This window comes from Mustela lutreola, chromosome 15 (genome assembly GCF_030435805.1).
Source record: "Mustela lutreola isolate mMusLut2 chromosome 15, mMusLut2.pri, whole genome shotgun sequence".
NCBI lineage: Eukaryota > Metazoa > Chordata > Mammalia > Carnivora > Mustelidae > Mustela > Mustela lutreola.
The window spans coordinates 43,685,326-43,700,591 of NC_081304.1; the positions used below are offsets into that span (position 1 = coordinate 43,685,326).

Sequence of the window (15,266 nt, forward strand, 5' to 3'; positions counted from 1 at the left end):
CACTACACTCTTTTCAGCACTCTTGCTCTGGCTGGCCTCCCACTTCCTTACCAAAACAGTCACGACCTTTCCTAAAAACTCCATTCCCTCTTGAAGACTCACGAAGGAGCCTTCACAGTTCCAATCACTCATCTACCTTGCAATTTATCCCCTACATTATTTTGCACTTACTCTGTTGTTTATGTTTTACTTATTTGTCCTTATAATTAATTACAAACACTATATACGGAGCAAGATTTACAATCTCAAGTGTCCCAGCTTCAATCTTCCTGTCTCCTCACCGCACCTAGCACTGGAAGGGATTGGTACTGGTGCTGATATGGTAGAACAGGACAGCTGGGCTTTCATTCCTTTTCTAAACCTGCCCCAAAGCCTTTTCCCTTGACTCATTTTCTGACTGCTCCACTCACACTATGCACCACCAAGTTCTCCCTGACTTCTCTCTAACCCCTCCCCCACAAAAGCTTCGGTGCCTTCCGATTGTCTCCCCACTGTGGGGGTCCTCTCCAGTTCTTCCTCTTTCTCTGTCATCTGCCTTCTTGGAGAAATCATCTCTTCTTTTCCCTTTCTGGGTCTACTTACCCTATATCTTACAGTCTGAGGAGCACACCACGAATGCCACTTCTGTCCCATCACAGCCCTCTTCAAGTCCCCTTCCCATGCCCCTGGTGAGTACGTATGAATTCCTTGGAGGGTCCGACACTCATTCCACCATGGTCTGTGCACGGTTCCCTGCATCCCATCAATAAATGTGAGGTGATGCTATTGCTAATGGTTTTTCCTCAGCACTAGATTTAGTCACTTCCACTGCTCTCTCTCATGAAACTAAGGCCGCATGACGAGCCATCCATCCGGTAAACGGGTCATGTAGCACAATGGTCACACTACGGTCCTGAATTCTGCAAGATCTGAAACTGGAGCTGTGGGCAAGTTAAACAGCCCCACTCTAGAAGACAACGTTTGAGGGGGACTACTTGTTCTGCCTTCGTTTGTCCACAGGTAACATTAACAACGGTCATGACGACAGCTGATGTTTTTGAGCACTCCTTACATGCCTGGCACAGTTCTCACAACAACCATACAAGGGAGGTACAATTGTGACCTATTTTATAGATCGGAAACGTACGGCTTTTGCAGGTTAAATACCATGACCAAGGTCGTAGAGCCAACAGATGGGACTGCCAGGGCCCAGGCGGTGAGGCTCCAGAGCCTGTGCTTCCCCTTTATCCCTCTCAGACCAATGCAGGAACATGTTGGAGACAATCAGGTGAAAACAGCGGGTCCTCTCCACAGGTGAAAGCAAACACACGCACAAAACTCTATGGGAACGTGAGGAATTTGTCCCCGAGACTGAGGTCTGGTTACGGTCAAAAGGAGCTACTGTGCCATAGTTTGTCCCCCCTCACACATGGTAGCCCTTTCCCAGCCACACGCTTTGATAAGGGAGCAGCAGTCAACCCGACAGTGCATGCTTGCTCTGTCCCACTCCCACGCACTGCTGTTTAGCCCCAGTCATGCAGGCTCTTTGGTTAATAAAGATGGACAACAGGAAGTCCCTCGGAAGGACCTCGGATACTTGGGATTTGATAACAGCAGCACTTTTCCCAAGCTGGTAGAGACATGAAAACTCCGAGGTGATATCACATATTTGTATCTTGCCCCTTTCTAGAAAGTCGGAGACCTCTGCTTTTAGCTCATACAATTTTCTCTTATTTCAGTACATTCAGCTCAATATTGCCTGTAATTTACATTAATTGTGCTTGATATACAAAATGGAATCTCAAACAGTTCTGCAAATGCTGTGTTATCTTTTAGAGGTAACATACATTTTTAGGGACACTGTCTCCGTCAGAGAGCCTGGATGGCTCAGTTGGTTAAGTGTCCCACTCTTGGTCTTGGCTCAGGCCATGGCTCATGTGTCCTGGGATCGAGCCCTGCAATGGGCTTGGGGAGTGTGCCTGAAGTTTCAGTTTTTTCACATTCAACATGGGTATAATCACCCATGCTCATATCCTGAGTTACTCTACTCGATGCCATGAGGAAAAATAAATGCAAATGTATCAGCAAATTTTGAATTCTTATGAAGATGCTATGAATTATATATACTGAGCACCCCTGACAGAAATATGGAATACTCATTGAACTCTTCAGAGTTCTGTAGCAGCATGAGGTCCTATAGTCTGAAAAATGCTTTCACGCATTATTTCATTTGACAGCTATATACAAACTATAGGACCTCATAAGGAAACAGAAATTATCCATGTTGCAAAGAAATAGAAATTATACAGAGTTAAACTGTGGTCCAGGATCTATAATCAAGAAAGTAGTAACTGTCTCTCCTGGTTCCACAATACAACATTAGATGAAGGATATGATGACTTTTTTGCCTAGATATCTGAAATCATATGCAATAGTTTGGCTGGTAAGGCTAATTTTCAGGAAGCAGTAGAACTCCAGATATAATCTGAATCAGCCACATAAATTTCTTTCCAGATTAATTTCCAATATGCCAAAGTCTCTTTGATGGAAATCAAGATACTCTTTTTTCTTTCTTTCTTTCTTTTTTTTTTAAGATTTTATTTATTTATTTGACAGAGAGAGATCACAAGTAGGCAGAGAGGCAGGTAGAGAGAGACAGGAGGAAGCAGGCTCCCCGCTGAGCAGAGAGCCCGATGCAGGGCTCGATCCCAGGACCCTGGGACCATGACCTGAGCCAAAGGCAAAGGCTTTTAACCCACTGAGGCACCCAGGTGCCCCTCAAGATACTTTCTTTTAAGGAGGAAGTCTGGAAATTTCACTAAAATTAAATCAGGAACAGAGAGGCCATTTGTGAGAAAAGATGAAGAATGTGGGTTAAGAACAATTTTAAATGTTCATGTATCTGAAAGGCACAAAAGCAGTATTAAAAATGAAAAACTAATCTTTGTTCAAAATAAAAACTAGGAGACAAAATTTTTCAAAGAAATGTTTTCTGGGGTGCCTGGCTGGCTCAATTGGTACAGCAAACAACTCTTGATCTTGGGGTGTAAGTTCAAGCCTCATGTTGGGTGTAGAGATCATTAAAAAAAAAACCTTAAAATTTTTTTTTCTTTCAGTGACCACTGCAGAATTAGAAAATACTATTCTCCCTACCCTTACTTTAAGGTTGTATTATTTAGTATATTAAGAAACTGGACTTAATGAACATGAAAAACTTTGTTACGATAATTCCATGTTCACAGTTCTGCTGTATCAGACTTTAAAATAAGAATACATCTCAGATTAAGTGAACCAATCATGAAGAAGTCAAGTTCCATAATAAGACTGGTTCATTAGGAAGAATATCCAAGAATTCAATTTACTGACTCTCAGAAACACTTTTTTATATCCATGCCAGAATTTGATAGCTACTGAAGTTGGGTGATGGGTACAAGGGAGTTCCTTACTACTATTCTGTTTACTTTATACATGCTTGAAATTATCCATGATAAAAAATTAAGGGGGAAAAAAAGGCCAACATATTATAAAGCAGCACAGACACAAGAACTCTGGGAAATAATAGGTGCTTAGAGTTTTTTAGTTGCCCCACTCACATCGTGCTATATTTGAACATAAACCTTCACTAGGTACCCCATCCCTCCTTCCTCCTCCAGATTCCCAGCCATAAATGGTGCTCCACGAGCCCCTTCTGCTGGCATGGGACATTTATGATGTCTCCAGATTCTTTATTGTTTTATATGTTCCCTCCACCACTAGTTTCTGATCACCAAAGACCATGAATCGATCCATTATTTCCATGAGTGGAGTGGATGCTACTAGAACAGAGAAGCTGAGAGAAAGCAGAGTTTCATGGCTAAGAAAACAGGTTCTCATGTTAAACTGTCTGAATTATAATTCTGGCTCAATCACCTATTAGCTAAATGACTTGCAGGTTATCTTGGTTTAAAGAATATACCCTTTTCAGGTGAATTTCTGACTAAGAGTGAAGCACTAAAGGTTATTTCCTCTACTTTAAATTCTTAGATGTTTTTATAAACGATTTTACTCTAATAAGCTTACCAACTTTTTAAAATGAAAGACAATGTAACAAGTCCCAAAGTCTGTTCCCCCATCCGATGTGAAATCCACTTTTTAAAAAAAGATTTTTATTTTTATTTTTTTTAAGTAATCTGTACATCTCCTGTGGGGGCTTGAATTCACAACCCTGAGATCAAGAGTCAGAGCTCTACTGACTCAGCCAACCAGGCATCCCTCCATTTCTGATATGATCCATACATGTACAAAATGCTTTAAGAAGCAAGTGAAAAAAGAAAGCCATGATGCTAATACAGCATGTTAGATATGTATCCAATTTTCAGTCCAGCTAACTAAGAACACTGGAGTTCAACAAGAGGAAGTAACCCAATGGGCCCAAGTAAGACAAGAATTGATTTCTCCTTTTATGTCTCTCGGGGTCAGAAGGTACTTTTGTCCATTTTGGTAAACAGGTTATTCGATTTACTTAGTCATCTCTGTGTAAGAAAGGCCATGACCATGACCAATGGGGAAGACCAAAGCCAGGACTGGGCAGAGGGCAAGGGCAGCATGCCTAAGTATCTCTGCTGTGTTTGTATCTAGCCTGTATCATCAACACTGCTTTTTCAGAAACCACCCATCTTTTTTTTTTTTTTTAAGATTTTATTTTATTTATTTGACAGACAGAGATTACAAGTAGGCAGAGAGGCAGGCAGAGAGAGAGAGAGAGAGAGAGAGAGAGAGAGAGAAGCAGGCTTCCTGCGGAGCAGAGAGCCCGATGCGGGGCTCGATCCCAGGACCCTGAGATCATGACCCGAGCCGAAGGCAGCGGCTTAACCACTGAGCCACCCAGGCGCCCCCAGAAACCACCCATCTTAACAGGCAGAAATCTCAAAGAGAATAGTAACAGACTGTTAATGTTATCTACAGAAACAAAATCTCAGCAGTGCTGTTTAAGATTGTTTCCTCTCCTGAGAGCAAGTTCTGCCTCACACATGCTGGCCAGTGCCCACCAGGCTGACAGACAAGAGGGACTCACTGGGGTGAATATATAGCATCAGCATAATTACATACTACACATACTCTCCTAAGGTCAGGCCAGGTGTGCTAATTAAGTTAGATCATATTTTCTTTTCTTACTTCCTGTTAAGTAAAAAGGAACATTGCTAAGGGGTGCCTTGCGTGGCTCAGTCAGTTAAGTAAGCATCCAACACTTGATTTTGGCTCAGGTCACGATCTCAGGGTCGTCAGATCCATCCCCAAGCCCCATGTCAGGCTCCGTGCTAAAGGCAGAACATGCTTAAGATTCTCTCTTCTGGGGCACCTGGGTGGCTCAGTGGCCTCTGCTTTCAGCTCAGGTCATGATTCCAGGGTCCTGGGATCGAGCCCCCGCATCAGGCTCTCTGCTCGGCAGGGAGCCTGCTTCCCTTCCTCTCTCTCTGCCTGCCTCTCTGCCTGCTTGTGATCTTTGTCTGTCAAATAAATAAATAAAATCTTAAAAAAAAAAAAAAAAAAGATTCTCCCTCCCTCTCCATTTGCCCCTCCCCATATATTACTAAGAAATACACGAAAATAATTTATTTTGGCTTTGAATGAACTATTCCCTACCCCCACTCAGCTCCTATCTTTTAGTTCTCTACTGAAATGCTTTGCTAAGTTATTCAAGAACAACAAAAAAGTTAGTTTAACCTTAACTAGATAGCTAAAGATTTCACCAAGAAGGATTATAGGGAGATCACAGGAATCAAGACCTCAGCTCTCAGCATAACAGAATTAGTAAATCAGCAAAATCACTAAGTAGTAGTGAAGAGGTAAAGCTGAATGGGAAAAAAATAACAGAGTGGCCCAGAATCCTCTTTAAGAGTAGGTATTTAGGGGTGCGCCTTGGTGGCGCAGTTGGTTAAGCTTCCGACTCTTGGTTTCAGCTGGGATAGTGACCTTGGGGATTGAGCCCCACGTCAGTCAGCTCTGCGCTTGGTGCGGAGTTTGCTCAGGATTTTCTCTCCCTCTCCCTCTCGCCTCCCTCCCCCATTCTCTCGCTCTCTCAAATAAATAAATCTAAAAAAAGAATAAATATTTAGGTTCAAAGTAATAAAGACAATAACTCACATTACTCAAAACAGCATTTACCAGACTTAATTGTGTTTATTCTCTCTTAAATGGATATCACCAAGTAGTGTAAACCCTGAGAATTGTTTTTCTTTCTTTTTTTAATGCAAGTGCCTGACTTAAGCTTTGATTGCTAAGGCCTCACTACAAAAGATGCCTATCTCAAATAAACACACTGCCCGCACTAGACTAGATAAAGAGCCAGGCCACCTCCCCCACTGAAGCTCCTTTGTTTTAAGAGATCTTAGTTGATTCAATAACTGACCATTCAGGCCACTTACAGCTTCTCTTCCCAAGCTTTAAGCTTCTGCTCTTATTTTTTAAATTCACCAATAAACAGTGAGACTGCGAGACCTTAGTCTTTCACCCTCAACCCCCTTTAAAGGAGAACCTGCCGCACATGCACGCTGTCTACCTGCAACCTTGAGGTGTGGCCCCCGGTGAGCTGTGTAATTTCGAGGTTCTGTAAGCAATAAATCTTTATTTTTTTCAAAATTTCCGGAATAAAAAATAGAAAAAAAAAAAAAATTCCAGAATAAAAACCACAAGGCCTGGTCAAGCCACAACACTGCTTGTGGACAAGCCAACAAAAACAACAAAAAACACACTACTCATCAACAAATCAAGTGACAGTTACAGATGGAAAAATAACACAGAAGCAAGCCAACAGATCCAGGCTCATCTAAACCGTAACTGTAGTCCTCTTCCTCAACACTAACCTTTCCCATAACAAACCCAGTTACAGGGACCAAATTAGACCAAAAATGAAACAGATGCTATTGAGGTTCATCTGAAGCAATCTCTTATGTTTTAAAATGTTACAAATATCAAATCCTTCCAATTCAAGACAAGTTATTCCTTTGCATTCATTTCTTAACTACTACCAATTTGCAGCATTAACTAAATCATGAGTTATCTTCATCTTTCTGCAAGGTTTGTTAAGATCTCTAATTCACCTAATCCCAGTGTGTATTTGTCTTAAAATAAAATTCATCATATAAGGACTCACCAGTTTAAAAATATACTGCCCTATAATTCATAATAGTTAATTTAACAAGCCGCCCATAACCACAGAACAATCACTGAACTCACGGAAGGGGCCCACCCAACTGAGGATGAACAGAAATGCACTAACAGCGCTTGTATTTGTTTACACAGAGACACTGAGCTGCCAAGTCTCATGGCAGATCCCAGGCATGGTGAGTGAAAATCCACCAAGGATCACATCATGGCAAGATGGAAAAGATTTAGAACAACGAATTAAATGGCTTCCAGGTTTCAGGCTGTGCTGTTGAATCACAGCATACTCAAGTCAAGTTCAAAACTCAGGTAATAGACTCTTCGAAGACAGCAGTCTTCAAATATAAATGACATCATTTATATTTGCTCACCTCCAAACGTGCGCACCTGCTCCCTACCTCTTACCCTTGGAAATCCTAGTCTCTGACAAACACGGTTGGGAAATCACTATCTAAAGACGGAACAGGCAAAGAGTTGCTAAGATCTCTATTTTCTTTTTCTTATTTAGTAAGGAAATTTCTGGCTGATTCTTGGTTGGGGGGATGTGTGCTGAAGTTGGATTCCAAATGTTTGGGTATCTCTCACTGGATTCCCTACCTGCACCTCGTCAGTCTTCTAGCTAGTCTAGCAAGCTGTGGTTACTACATTTTTCCTAGCCAGAATCCATTGGCTAAATGTTCGGAATGCGGACTCTGGTAAAGAGCTGCTACAAAATACCACCCACACACATGCACATACATGCTCTCTCGCCTAATACTTTGTGGTAGTTGCCACTTTGGGTTTGAAACACTAAAAATTAAGAAATAAAAAAGCCTTAGGAGCACCTGGATGGCTCAATCAGTTAAACATCTGCCTTCAGCTCATTCATCCCAGAATCCTGGTATCCAGGCCTATATCAGGTTCCCCATTCAGCTGGGAGCCTGCTTCTCCCTCTGCCCCTCCCCCTGCTCCTTCACTCTCTCTCTCAAATAAATAAAATCTTAAATCACACCTTAAAAGGATTTTATCTACTATGAAAAGCTGTCTTTAAAAAGTATGGTCTCAAATTTTGCAAGAATATAGGCGCGTGGGTGGCTCAGTTGGTTAAACATCTGCCTTCAGGTCAGGTCACAATCCCAGGGTGCTGAGATGAAGTTCCATGTTGGGTTCCCTACTCAGTGGGGAGCCTGGTTCACCCTCTGTCCCCTACTGCGGTCCTGTGCATGCACGCATGTGCTCTCTCTCACCATCTCAAATAAAATCTTTAAAAAAAATTTGCAAGAATATACCCTAAACTGTTAATTGGTAGTGATCTCTGGGTGACAAGATTCCTTTATATTTTTATTTTCTTCATTTTGCGCATATATATATATATATATATATATATATATATATATATATATCTATCTATCTATCTCATAGAACGCTATAACTCATAGAATACCTGTCAGCTTTTAGCTCAATTACTATAATTTCCTTATGTCTTCTGCCTGGGCATTCCTCTGCACTTTGGACTTCACAACTTCTAAGGATACTCCAATAATGGCTAAAGCTTCTTGCCAATCCCATTCTCCCACTGAGAAGATTCTGACTTTCTAGAGTTGGTGAGGTAGATGAAAACGCACCAAATGCTATAGAGCAAGTGTCCCGGCAAAGGGAACTCAACTCAACTCAGGTCAAGTGGTCCTGGTGCAGAGAGGTCTACGGGGTCAGCAATTTGTGGAATGAAGGCCCGCACACACTGGTCTCAGAATCATCTGTGGGTTCAGGCAAAACACGCTGGTCACAGGGATCACGGAGTAAAACTAGATCCTCAGATTTTCTGTAGGGCAGTCTAGCTAATGAACTAATTACTGAAAAATGCTCCATACTAGGGCAGCTTTTTACCTGTATCTCTTAGGAGGCAGAGAGTAGCACAGACGCCAGTCACCGAGTTAGCATTACCAGACTAAGCTCACCTTTGTGGCCATGATCTTCACCCCATGAATTCTCCACTCTCCATTTCACAAATGTGCCATCCTGATCATCCTGCAAAAGAATAGATAACAGTGTATAGTCTGAAACAGATCCCTCCTGCCAACGTGTCATGGAATTTTAGCTCTTCTGCAGCTACTCAGAAAAAACAGCCTTCTCTAAAGAGCCATGATGTACATGATCAGGAACATACATATACTCTACTATAACCAAAGGGATACTCTAGTAGAAGTGAGGTTTAACTTTCTTGGGAATAAAAGTACAATATACCTAACAAAATGACAAATACTGTTCTCTCCTTTACATTATATTCTAAACCAAAAATAAGCATACTAAATTGCTACTTGGCTGACAATATGAAATATTAAGTTACTAAGAGTGGTGAATACCATCTGAAGCCAGGGACCCTTGCTTTTATCAGTCAGCATTCTCTGTAAAGGCTTCCCACTGTATTCACTTTAGAAATGACTCTAGGACCCGGTCAGAGTTTTAAAAAGAAAACAAACACATTCTCATCATACTGCCTAATTTTCTATTTAGTGGAACCAAGTAATGATATGCTTCAATGTGTGCTTTTACTGATTCGTTAACACAAATACTGAATTTAATAAAAAGAGACGGAATGGCAAAGCCAAAGTAAAAAGAGTATTTTCCTATAACAAAATCCAGACAGCTCTTGTTCTCCCTCCTTTATCTTCATTAATAAAAATATACTCAATTATAATCTCTTTAAAGGGACAATGACACTTAATGATAACCTTCATTTATAACCTTTACTATGGGAACAGAGCAGAACAAGAGGAAGGCTCCATCTGGGAAGACTTTTTTCTTTTACGTTTACCCAGGGCATTCACTGATGTCAAAACAACTCAAATCTTTGAGAAGACTGCTGGCTCCTAATGATTTCATCTGTCAACTCCCACTTGCATATAAGTGCATGAGTCTCACCTACATGGGATCTGACTCTTCCCTTGGCAGTTTTCTTTGATCTCAGTAATTTTCAGTCTCAGAAAAAGCCAACAATCAAGTCAACAAGTTTCAAACACCCTTATCTGTACTACCTCTTAATCTTGGCCCCAGGTACCTTCAAAACCCCATAACTAAACTATACATTTTGGAGCTAGCCTATCAGATGTCTGTTTTGGGTTTCTGCTCCCCCCATCATAGTATATTTTTACTTTCCTTGTAAATATCACCGTTAGAATCTATGCAGCCTAAGATCATTTTCTATAATGAGTCTGCAAATGTTTCCTCTCCTTGGCCAATGAATTCCTGCATGACCTAGACAGCTCTTCTCTGTGTCATCTACAAATAAGAAATAATACCTGGACCTTAATCATAGGGATTCCAAGAAATCAGCAACTAAGAAAGGATATCCCAGAATAGAGCTACTAGCATTTATCTTTGCATAATCATTCAAATGCAGTGCAAATTAGTAGGGTGGTCCAAAACCCAAACTGAGGGAAGAGAGAGATTTCAATACAGAATTCCAGTTATGATCATATAAATTCTGCTTTACACTAGTAGCATATAACGTAGCTCCATTTCCCTGAGGAAAAAAAGGCATGTTAATAAGCCATACCAAAGAACAGAAGTTCCAGAAAAAATGACACAGTGTATATGAGTTTTGTTTCTGAAAATTAGGAATATAACAGAGATGGAAAAGGATTAAAACAAAACTGAACCTCTCCTGGAAATTACAGGTTTTCATTTATTTATTTATTTTTTAATAATTTACTAAATAACTTAAAAGTTTAACTTTAATTTAAGGAGTTTTTGTTACAAATCCAATACAGCAGGTCCAAACATACAATATAAATAAATATAAAAATATAAAATTTAAACCACTTAGTATTTTACTCTAAGTATTTTAGTATTTTGTTTACTTTAATATTGGGGTTTTTTTTTTAATAGTATTTTATGAAAAGTTCCTTCTAACACTTAGCTTCTAATGGCAAGATTGTTATTCTATAACTTTCTTTCTAGCAATTAGGCTAGAAAAAGAACATTTTTTTGTGTGGTGGTAAAGAACTAAAGTAGTTCTAAGTCTTTTCTTCTTATGATCCCTGAGCACAGGAGTGAAATATATACTCTACAGCCTAGAAACAGGGAAGCCTATTTGTGAAAGGTAAAATTTTAGTTATTGTTTCCAACACCAGGTTCTAGAAATAGTGATGCTACTACTCAGAGTATTTCATAGGAAATTCTAAACACCTGACATCCAATTTCCTGAATAGGTCTGTATAAATCCAGCCACAGGCAAGGAGTCCACTGATTATTGTTACTGACATTTTACTGCAGAAGAATCTGAATGACAAATGAAAAAAAGGTAAACCTGAAAACATAAGATATCAAGATATGAACGCTTTCAGGGCATATTCTGATTCCTTACACATAGAAGTTATCTTCTCCCCCACGTTCTCTCGCTGACCTCTCTTCACATCAAGAACTTCCAAAGTCACAGAAAAGCTGTTACTTCCTTACTCCCTTTTGACCCAAATTCTGTTCCTCACCCAAAGTTCCCATTTTTATTATCTCTGAGCATGCAGCCAAACCCCAAGTGATATGAGTGCCAATGTCTTGCTTGGAAGCTAACTTTTAACAGAAATCACACAAATGAAGCTCTTTTAGATAACAGTCTACAGGAGAACATAGGTCTACCTGTGCAAACAGTGCAGTAAGCAGGCTGAGGGTCATACCTTCTCTGAGACAGCAGTGAAGGTCATGGCATGGGTCATAAGTGACTCACCAAAAGTCAACCTCTCAGCTTTATTCATGTTCTTCAAGGAGACACCGAACACTAACTCATGATCATAGCTGTAAAAAGAATGGTAGTACAGAATAAAGACAGTACAATCAAGGGGGGAAACTGGCTTCTGGTTGTAAAAGGGACATAAAAGAAACGTAAGGAGATCCATAGTTCCAAATAAATATGGGCTGTAGCTCTTCCGAGAATATGGTACACATGCAGAATTTGGTCTCTTGTTGGGATTCCATTCTCTATGTGCTACAAGAGTACTGAGGAAAATATGAAGTATTAAACAAATTCCCCATCTCAAAGGCGGACAAAATGAGTTTGTATTGGTCATTTTGGCAAGAAAACCTTAAAAAAAATATTTTGAAGTAATCTCTTTAAAAAATGGTCTCTTTTGGGGCACCTAGGTGCTTCAGCTGGTTAAGCATCGACTCTTGATTTTGGCTCAGGTCATGATCTCAGGATTATGAGAGGGAGCCCCATGAGATGGAGCCCTGCATCAGGCTGGCACTCAGTGTGGAGCCTGTGTAAGATTCTCAATCTCCCTCTGCCCCTCCCTATCCCTCTCTCTCAAGGAAAAAAAAGTCTCTTTCGAACTGAACCACCCAGTTCAGAACCACCCAGTTTCTGAACTCATTTAGACCACTACTGACGGTGATATTTAAATAAATAATGTCAGAAATATTGGAGAATATTGTCAAAGTTAAAAAAATATCATGAATTCTCTGTTTTAGAAGATTTCTCTGTTCTTAACTACTTACTTATTCAACTTCTTATAGCTAATAATAAGAAACTGTAAAGGGGGTTATTTTAATAGTCAAGGAATTTTGTATTATTTGGTTAGCAAATGAACCTCACTGCCATAAACAATCAGGAGACATGCTTTAAAGCATGCATGCAAATTACTCCTAGTAGTCATAAAGACAAAATACATAAGGCATCAAAGTAAGGGTAGTAGTTAAGAAAGATGAAACAGAGTAAAAAAGAAGTAAACAAGAAGTGTGGAAAACCTTTCAGTATATCTCAAATGTACTGAGCAGATTTACACAATAATCAATTCTTTTTTTTTTTTTTTTAATCAATTCCTTTTTAAAAGTGCTTTTCTCATATAGGATGGCTTTTTAGGAACACGCAACAATTTCAACTTAAATATGAAGTATGATCTTGATCTCCCAGGTTAGAACATATATGTTATACAGAGTTTACACAATGAGCCCTCAAACTCTACAAGATGGAAAGAGAGAGACCCACCCTCAGGCCATCCTTAATCTTCAGGCAAACCTCAACTGAGTCATTTCAAACCAGGAGTGCACTCCAACAATAGCCCACAGATATTTTCTATTTTACATTTCTTGTACTCACACATTCATGTCACTGAGGCCTAGCTTGCCACTGAAGTGTTTTCCAACATCACAGCCAAACCACACAGCCTAGAAATAGAGGAAGGAAGAAGAAAAAAAGTCAATATAAATCTCGTCTTCCTATTACACCAAACAAGTGAAGAAGAGGTTTTTAACCCCAATGGGGAAGACACAGAAACAATACCAACCTCTCCATCTTTGATGGAGGCAGCAACCATCTTTTTCAAAAAGTCAATGGGCTGGTTGTTATATAGAGTTTTTCTCCCGCCAACCATATTGCTTAAGTAGTCCACTGTGTAAACTCTGTTGTACTTGTGCTGGGGCCGAGGGTCATTCACTAAACATATCTATTGAGATTAGTAACATGTTGATTAGAACATAAAACCAGGAAGGTCAAACAAGGTTCACCTCTCCTCTAAATTCATATATGGCATCAAATTTATCACCTTTGTCTGCAAGAAAAAAAACATTACAAGTACCTTGCTAAATAACAAAGAAACAAAAGGTGGCAAAGTCATGTGAAGAGAGATTCTTGCATATCTAGTTAGTGCAAGGAACACCCTTTGGGAGCTGCATCTACTGGTTTTTCCTACTGGCAAGAACTGCCCCAAAACCAATTCTCACGAACTGTATGCACTGAGTAAGTCAAGATGGATATCCCATCACTATAAGACTTCTGTTCTCAAGTTACAAGACAGGCTCAACTCCTGGCAAGACAGCAGCCACACTGAGACTTCATTCCTAAAACAAAGCCACTTGCTTCTAAGAGGGTCAAAATGCCAAGGAAGTAAGAGGCTCCGGTCATCTTGCTAGATTAGTGGAGAAGACCTAAAGAGAGTAGGAAAAACTAGGAGGGGAGAGTGCTCCTTTCCATGTGAAAGTTTCCAGTGAGGCCCACGGTACAGAGATGCTCTGAACTCACAGTGAAAAACACCTAATCTCCTTTTATTGTTTTGCACCTGAGATCAATTCTGGGCCCCAATCAGGGGAGTGTGTGGGAATTAAACTGACTGCTGGTTAGAAGTCTCTGAAGAGTAGCACTGGGGAAAGGTGAGAGATCCTCAGAAGACCAACTCCATCATTAGGTACATAAAATATCTCCGAGGAAAGGAGAAAAAAGTTTGTTTACTGTCCAGGTTGATGACCATCCATGTTAACTCAAGAATGTTAACTCATCATGTTAACTCTTAGAGCCTTCCCTGTAGTCAACACATATTTGAAAGTAAAGAGCCAGTGGCTCCCAGTGCCAGTCTCCAACCTTATTTTCCATATTGAAGAGTGGCTTGACATGTTCCCTGTAAAACTCCAATGGTGTTATGGGGCCAATCTTCTGATAATTTTTATCCTTGTCTCGATACTCCCAGGTGAATGTCTCTGGTGGATTACCCAAACAAATGCATACTACTCGGAATATCTGGAAGAAAGAAGGAGGGCAAATGAGCAATGGCTAGGGAAAAGTGTTGTTTTTTACCTCTTTGTTTTCCTCAAGCTTGGGAAACACTAGAAATCAGCTGCTAATTCAGGCCAGAGGTTTCATAGGACATCTAATATTGCTCCAAAAATTTGAAGGTTGATGTCCAGGATTTTTTTTTCATTTTATATTATTTTATTTCTTTTCAGTGTTCCAAAGTTCATTGTTTACACACCACACCCAGTGTTCCATGCAATATGTGATGTCCAGGATTTGATCAGCTGACTTGTGAGTTCATAAACACTCTGAACAATACAATTCTGAAATGTTAATATTTAGTGCTTAGTATTTGCCTTGCAAATTAAACTTCTTTAGCCAAGAAACCACTCACCACTGATACTCAACAAGACCGGGGTTGCTGCTCTGCTGATTATATTTCAAGTGACAAACAAAGGGACATATTATAAATGGATTACCGTCCCTTTAGACATCTAGGTTTTCCTTTGATTGTGACAGGGATCTCCACTCATAGAAAAGACAGTAACTTTTCAGGTGGAGCTTGGGTAACAATGCCTATTAGAAGTATTTTTAGAACAAGAATAATTTCTAGTGGAAGGCATCATTTTTGGGTTGTGGCAGTTTCTAATGATGTCACACCTTCAAG

The 15,266-nt window shown here is 40.1% G+C and overlaps 1 protein-coding gene across 1 annotated transcript in view; it reads right to left on the minus strand.

Moving 5' to 3' along the window:
• Nucleotides 1-15,266, minus strand: part of BLMH (bleomycin hydrolase) — a 54,546-nt gene that overhangs the window by 7,919 nt on the left and 31,361 nt on the right. The window contains exons 7-11 of the mRNA XM_059148139.1: nucleotides 14,450-14,605; nucleotides 13,380-13,538; nucleotides 13,193-13,260; nucleotides 11,775-11,892; nucleotides 9,060-9,129 (exon numbers count right to left, since the gene is read on the minus strand). Coding sequence (XP_059004122.1) covers nucleotides 9,060-9,129; nucleotides 11,775-11,892; nucleotides 13,193-13,260; nucleotides 13,380-13,538; nucleotides 14,450-14,605 — 571 coding nt within the window. The remainder of the gene's footprint in view (nucleotides 1-9,059; nucleotides 9,130-11,774; nucleotides 11,893-13,192; nucleotides 13,261-13,379; nucleotides 13,539-14,449; nucleotides 14,606-15,266) is intronic.